Source organism: Sturnira hondurensis, unplaced genomic scaffold (assembly GCF_014824575.4).
Source record: "Sturnira hondurensis isolate 20B ecotype Veracruz unplaced genomic scaffold, ASM1482457v3 Scaffold0003874, whole genome shotgun sequence".
Classification (NCBI taxonomy): domain Eukaryota; kingdom Metazoa; phylum Chordata; class Mammalia; order Chiroptera; family Phyllostomidae; genus Sturnira; species Sturnira hondurensis.
Window position 1 is genome coordinate 2,970,140 of NW_028076505.1, and position 7,437 is coordinate 2,977,576.

At 55.9% G+C, this 7,437-nt stretch overlaps 1 protein-coding gene across 6 annotated transcripts in view; it reads left to right on the plus strand.

The window, feature by feature from the left end:
* The window catches only part of SLC37A1 (solute carrier family 37 member 1), a 47,399-nt gene extending 40,280 nt beyond the window's left edge, over positions 1-7,119 (plus strand). For all 6 annotated transcript variants that reach the window (XM_037043031.1, XM_037043035.1, XM_037043030.1 and 3 more), the window contains 3 exons: positions 3,954-4,051; positions 5,697-5,761; positions 6,215-7,119. In XM_037043031.1, the coding sequence (XP_036898926.1) occupies positions 3,954-4,051; positions 5,697-5,761; positions 6,215-6,230 (179 nt within the window). In that variant the 3' untranslated portion in view covers positions 6,231-7,119. The remainder of the gene's footprint in view (positions 1-3,953; positions 4,052-5,696; positions 5,762-6,214) is intronic.
* The last annotated feature ends 318 nt before the right edge of the window (positions 7,120-7,437 follow it).

Genomic DNA, 7,437 nt, shown 5'->3' on the forward strand with positions numbered 1-7,437 from the left:
GGGATATCAGAAAGAGGGGAGGCGTGACTTAGGTGAGAAACACATCTTCCTTCATATTCCCAAAACCAGAGGGATGCAGCAGCACCTGGCTAAGGCGGTCAAGGGAGGGGACGCTGCATCTGCAAAGGGGCCACAGCTCTGGACACCCTTCCCCCATGGAGGACAGCAGGGGCACCTTGACCGTGGCCGGCCCCTGCACTGACCTGCAGTATGAACTTATGCAGTGGGCTGTCACACACACACTGGGAGGTCTGGCAGGGCCCCAGACTCCTGTCTTTGCCAGCTCAGTGCACTCGGCCTGAGGGCATGGTTGCCATGGAAATGGCACATGCTTGCCCATCACTGCATCTCCATCATCATTTCTCTCCAGAAGTGCCGCCCAACTAGACAGAAGTGGAAAAAGGCTCGAGGGGAAGTGCACGCTGTTCAGCACGACCTCCCACAAGACAGTTCGCGGGTGCCTTTATTAAATGATGCTACTGGTTTCAATGGAGGCAAAGCATCACTGATCATGACACAGAGTCGGTGCCTCGTCCCAATCCACAGACTCACGCTGCCCTAGTGACGCCAGTTCATCGGCTCTGTGGGTTGGCACTGGACTTGTGTCCCTGGGGAAGCAAGGCACGTCGCCTCTGTGTTTCAGGCAGAACAATTAAGTGGAGTCCTGAATTTGTCCAAGTTCATTTTTATGTTATCCAAGCAAAACATACTGTAACTTGAGAAGCCAGATAGGCTTAAAGCTTATTGTTCTGCAAATGACATCCCTTGTCCCTGTCCCCTCAGCCCCCCTTTCTAGAAGCAGCCGCTTCCAGCTGTCCTTCCTGATCTTGTGCACGCATGCACAGGTTTCCCCACGCATCCTTGTGTGACTGGGACAGTCGCTATCCTGGTGGGGGGGGTCGAGGGGGGTGGGGAGGGGTCCATGCTCTTTCCTCATCCTCATCAGTTACCCAGTTGTGTTAATATCCTTCATTCCTGAGTCCAGAAAATCTTTAATTTATGCTTCCCAATATGTACATTTTTGTTTTTCCCCAAACTACCAAATACCTCAAATTTCCTCATGTTTAAGTTTTTGTCACAGTTGTCCCCGTGTTCACTGTCAGCCTCCCACCCCCCTCTGTGCCCCCTTCACTCCATCAACCCTCGTGGGCCCTCAGCGGCCACGCGTCCCGCTTCCCTGCTCCCGTCCCTGAGTGTCCGAGCTGCTTTCACCACCTCCCAGAATCCCTTTCTCTCTTGCCCGCGTTGGGCCCTGGGTTTCCAGATCCCTATTCGCGGCTTCTCGTTGTGGAAGATGTCCTCTAGTCACTTCCGAGTAGTAGTGTTTTCGATTTTGAGAACTGGAAAGGCTGTGGAGTCTGAATTCTGCTGTCACTTGGGGGTCGGTTTGTCAACACAGGATTCGAGAATGAAAGTCCGCTGTGTTCTGGTTTCCCTTGTCACACAGAGAAGTCCACCATGGTCCTCAGCCCAGGCCTTCCCTTCTGACCCTCATTTACCCTTAGATGCCTCGGGGCTCAAGTCTTTCTTTATTTCTGGGGCCTTGCTTCACCCCCTGTGTCCTGGGCCCCTGGGCCCCCTCTGTCTGCTCACACCTGCCCTCCTCTCCGGGAAAATGGGCTCCATTTTACTTGATAAGTTTGTTTCTACTCTTTCCTATGTATTTTCTTTCTGGAAAACATTCAGATGTATAACTTTCTGGATTAATCCTTCAATTTTTTTTCTTTCCTTTTTTTCCCCCTTTCTGCCTGTACCTTTTTTTCCCTTCTGCTTTCTCAGATGTTCTTGACCTTCCAGCCGCTGCCCTGAGCTTTTTACTTTGGCTCTCACAACTCTGACGCTCGTGGGTTTGTCCGCCCATTCAGTGCGTGCTCTTCCACTGCGGCTGCCTGTGCTGGCCGGGTCGTGCGACACTGCCCACGCTGGCACGGCGTTCAGGCACAAGAGCGGGGGCCGCCATGGTTTGACCCGATTGTCCCATAGGCTCTAGGGTGTCATAGCTTCCTGGCGTTTTCTTCTCCCCAGTTTGTCTGTTTCCTGTGGGTTCCCTCCCTCCCGGTTCATTTGCTTTGGTTGAGCTTCCTCAGACACAGGCCGTCTCGGCCGGCCCTTCACATGTTCATGCTGAAGGATGGCACCTGTCAGACGCCCCTCTGCGTGGGAGAGCATACCAGCTGCTGCTCTCCATGGGGGTGGGGTCGCCTGGAGTCTGGAGGAGACGCCCCCAGTGCCCACAGCGGGTGTGGGCCCAGCTGCCAGCATTTGTCATGTGGGGGCGGGGGCAGGTGGCAGCTGCTGAGTCCTCGCTCTACCCAGGCCTCGGTGTCCAGAGCCTCTGGTGCAGACCCTCCGAAGGCTAAGCCGCTGCTCTCCTGCAGGGTTCGGGGCGGGGGGCTGTCACTGCAGTAGTGACGTTGGAGGGAAAACCCGGGATCAGAGGGGAGTAGAGGGACATACTGAGTAGTGCTTCGTACAAGGTCACAGCCAACTCCCGGTTTCTGCCCCTGCCAGCCTCCCTGCCTCCTGCGCTGGGATGGGCCTGCCTGAGTCGCGGGGCCCTGGCTGGCCTCCTCCGGGCAAGGAAAGTGGCACCCGTGTCTGTTGTCACACCCGTAAAGCCCATCCTCCCGAGACGGGTGCCCTCTCCTGTCTGCCCCTCTCTTTGTGGGCTTATAATTTTTTTAAAGATTTTATTGTATTTTTAGACACAGGACAAGGGAGGGAGAAAGAGAGTGAGAGAAACATCAATGTGTGGTTACCTCTCATGTACCCCCCACTGGGGACCTGGCCCGCAACCCAGGCATGTGCCCTGACTGGGAATCAAACTGGTGACCCTTTGGTTTGCAGCCCATGCTCAATCCACTGAGCCACACCAGCCAGGGCTATAACTCTTTAAATTCAATTGTGGTCCATTTTGTGGTATTTGGGAGATACAGACCGTCTACTGTGGGAAGTTCTTGTCAGACTTAAAAGCAAACATACAGTTGCTTCTCAGACTATACAGGTAAGAGAGCCCCATTTGCAAGCACTCAACAGAGCATCGGTGCAGGAGTAATTAGGGGGAGAGCGCCTCGTCGCCCCCTGTCTCCCAGATCAAACCTCAGTCCATGGCCTGGTGTGGACACTTCACACTGATCCACACGCCAGACAATGCACCACCCACACACACGACTCGACTCCGTCCAGTCTCCCGCAGGAAAGTGAATCACCAACCAGACCACGGCAACCGACATGCTCACACAGCTTTTGGTGTTTTGAGGAATATTTGCTTTCTTTTTTTTTTTAATTTTGTCATAATTTCAGACTCAAGAAAAGTTGCAAACAAGTACAAAGAATTCACGCTCTGTTTGCCTGATCTCCCCCACTTTCTGACACACACATTTATAGCACACATGCACATACATGCACACTTATGGCTACAGGTGCATATTTCTTCTGAACCACGGAAGAGTACATCGCAGGCCCGCTGCCCCTCTCCCAGGAACTGCTCGGTCAGTGTGTGCTTCCCAAGAACAAGGGCCTCCCTGACTCAGCCACCGCACGGCGCTGGGACTCAGGACACTGCCGCTGATACAGGATTAGTGCCCCCAAACCTCACTCGTGCTTCTCCAAATATTGTCATAGTGTTAGATTCAGGGTTTTTTTAATGACAGCATTTCAAGTGGGACGATTAGATCAAAAGAATGAACATTTTAATGTCTATGCGTACGTTAGCCTTGCTGCTAAGAAAGGGCTATGCCAATCGCGCCCTCAGCAGTACTGAACATAATTCAGCTTTTTACCCTCCACCCATCTGACAGGTAAGAATGAGACAGGACTGTTTTCATGGCTTTCGCTTAATTGTCAGTGAGGGTGCGAGCGCCGTTCTGTGTCTCTGCTGGGCTTGGGTGCTTCCGGTGGTCACGTCCCGGATGGCTTCTCACGCAGCAGCGCACCCGCTTGCCTCATTTCAGGAGCTGCCCTGGGCCCGTTGCTGGCTGGGCTCATCTCCCCGTCTGGGTGGAACAACGTCTTCTACATGCTGATGCTGGCAGATGCCTGTGCCTTACTGGTAAGTCGCCTGGCTCCTTCCCGGCAGCCTTGCACGGGCATCTCCGTGCTGTTGGCCAGACTCTGGTGACCCCTTTTTCCCTGGCCCCTGCAGCTCTGTGGGGCAGACCCAACTTCCCTACACATCCCTGTCCGAGACCCTTTTTCCTTCTGGTTAGAGCAAGGGCAGAGCAGAAGCAAGGCAGCTGCTGCAGGCAGCTGCAGGCGGGAGGGCGGAGGGGCAACGCACAGGAGCCCCAGGTTCTGGATCCCGGCCCTGCTGCCTGCCGGCCTGGGGGACTGTCCATGGCATGTGGTCCAACCCGGTAGCCCAGCTTTCATGTGCATGGGCTGTCCCTCACCAGTTCACGCTGACACCCAGAGCTGGCGGGTCCTGTCCTGTCGGGAATAGTGCACAGACCAGAATTTTCGTCACGTTTCAGAACTGAGCTTCGTCCTTCAGAATCATCACTGCTGTTTCTAGCTTATCCCGTGCCCGCCTGAAACAAGCAGTGTCTTCCTGTTTTTCCTTTTCTCGTAATGATCTGCTTTTTCTAATTATAATTCCTTCTAACACTTTCCACTTTCGGGACTTGGTAGAACTGATGTTGATAAGACACCAGCTTCCACTCAGCAGGCCGTGCTGGTAGCTGGAGATCAGGGTTCAAATTCATGCCGATCAACTTCTCCGACACAAGTGATACCGCGGCCGGCCCTGCTCTCTGCACGGGCCCACTCCCACCTGCTGAGCACTGCCCTGGGTCGAGCAAGGCAACCAGCAGCATCTTGCCTGTGGAGAACAAGCCTCTTCCCTCTAGTTTGCGCTCTCATCGCATAGATGGGACCCTGAGCTCTGCCTTGAACCTTAAGCATCTAAGGAAATCAACGTCCTGGCGGAGGCTGAGTCCTGCCCAGCTACATGGGTTCAAGTCGCCCCCCAAAACCTCCTCCAGCCCCTGCTGCCTTAGCCTCCGTGCAGAGGCTCCTCCTGGGTGGAAGGGTGCACACTGGTCTAAGAAGTGCGGCCACCAGAACCAGGATGTCCTGCAGGTGTCATTTCAAAGCCCAGAGCCCTGCCCACCATGGGGCAGGGGGGTGGGATCTCAGGGGGCTGGGGTCACCCTGGGGAAAGACCAGGGAAACACTTGCACAAGAGTTACATGTGGGGCGGTGCTTAGTCATTCATCCAGACCTGTAAGCTGGCGCTGAGCCCCTTCAGCAAGAAAAGGACTGTGAAGGAAAAGGGGTCGACCAAGCGCGGGGGCCGGCATCAGTTTGCCCCCAGCAGGAGCAGCTAGCCTGGGGCCCCAGGGGTGAGGCGGTTCCGAGGACAGCCTCCTCAGCCTCCCCAGGTGCCCGCTCACCTGGCTTTCAGAGTTGCCTGCACAGCTCCCTAGTCCTCCCCTGTGCCACCGTGGCTGGGGGTTGCCTTGTCTTTATTCTCTTTTTCTAGTTTGGACGTCTTATGATTGGACTAATTTCATTTTAAACATTCCTCGCACCCGAAGGGCATTCAGGCTAAAATCTGCCCTGACAGCCTTATTGCCAGGAGCACGGCCCCCACAGTGCCCCGCAGGGCTTTGTCAGCGGCAGCCCTGCAGTGGGGACAGTCTCCGACCGCTGTGGGCACTGCCCTGACGCGGCGGCCTTGTCTCTGTTTGGTGCAGTTCCTTATCCGCCTCATACACAAGGAGCTGAGCTGCCCAGGGTCAGCGACAGCGGACCAAGTTCCGTAAGTCCCCCTCGGGCCCCGTCTTCCAGTAATTAAAGCAGCCCAGCTTCAGAATGTCACTCAGGCTTATCTGCCTCCCACACCTGGCCCTCCCTCGAGGAAGGAGGACGGCTCGGTAGCTTCCCTTTCGTCTTTCCTAATAAATACCTCGGTGGGTATGATCCTGGTAATCTCTCCTCCAGATCTGAGAGAGATGGGGAGGGAAATTGCTTCCTTTGTTCCCCCTGAGCTTGGCTGGCTCGCACAGGTGGCAGCTGCAGGCTCAGCCCGGTCTCCCCTATCTCCTGTGTCCCCCGAGGCCAGGGCGGGGGTGGGGGGCGGGCAGGAAGCCTGCCAGGGAGGAAAGCCGGCTCTGGGCTGGCGGGCTGGCCGTGTGCAGGGCAGGGGTGGAGCATCTGCCCTCAGACCGCTGCCCTCTGTGTCACCAGCTGCCGTTCCACCCTTTTCTCTCAGGTTTAAGGAACACTGACCCCTGGGGTCCGGCGGAGGGAGGCTGGGCCTGTCCTCCACAGCTGTCTTTCAAGGGGAAGTTCAAATAAAGGATCCTGGGTTTGTGTTGGAAAGAATGACTTGCTCTTGCCTTTTGCACACGCACCTGGCAGAGACACAGAAGCCACCTCGAGAATTCCTGGTACTTTTTAGACGAACCGTGGTGCTTGGGACAGCGCCGAGGATGCGCTGCCTCCGTGGCCCAGCCCCGGCACGGGCACCAGCAGGGGCTGCTGTGAGGCGCCCAGGTGCCCTCCACCTCTCAGGTGTCTGGCGTAGAGTCTCAGAATGGGGTGAGTGGCACGCTGGCAGGAACTCCGATGACACCAGGGCTTGCTGTGTGGAAGACGGTCAGGGCCCAGCAGCCAGCGGAGAGCCCCCTCCTGAAGGACAAGAACCTGACAACTGGATCAGAAACCTGCACAGAACCTAGACCCGCCCCTCACCTGAGACCTCGGCGCTTCTTCCTGCTCTGTGCCCACCTGAAAACCACAGTGACATGTGAGCAGCAGCGAAGCTGTCCAAGCCTGTGTGGGTCAGAGGCACCAGGACACCAGCCCCGGAGCCCCTGGGAGATTCCTGCCCTCCCAGCTCCAAGGGCCATGACACTGCTGGTCCCCTGGGGGGCACCCGTAGTGGACAGGCGCCCAGTGCAGAATTTGTTCCACTCCAGGACGCACCAGACTGGAACTTGGCGCTGTGCAGCAGCACCGAGCGATTTATTTATTGAGACGTGTGCTGCGGAAGCCCGGCTACACGCGTGCTGTTATTTATTAAGACCGACCGGCCCATGGTTCTGTGGCCATTGTTTTCTTGTTACCTGGGAAAACCCTTATCTGCCCTTGGAAATAAAATGGTTTTGGTTTTTTTAAAAAAAACTCAGAATGTGGATTGTTCCTGCTCCCATTTCCATTATTTTAGTAAGAGTAAACTTTCAAAAAGAACTATTTGTTCTTGGTTTCCCCAGTTTTCACTGGAGCAGGGCCCAGCCTCCCGAGGTCACTTGGGCCGGAGGCACCGGGACGCAGCCCTGGAGCAACCCCTATCCACGCGGAGGCCGGAGGCCACGTGTGCCCCAGACACAGGATGTTCTGTGAAGCGTGCAGTGTCAGGCACATCCCGAGACCGTCCTCGATGGGGAAGTGTCACACCGGGAGCACTGGACATCACACAGGCGAGTGCAGGCT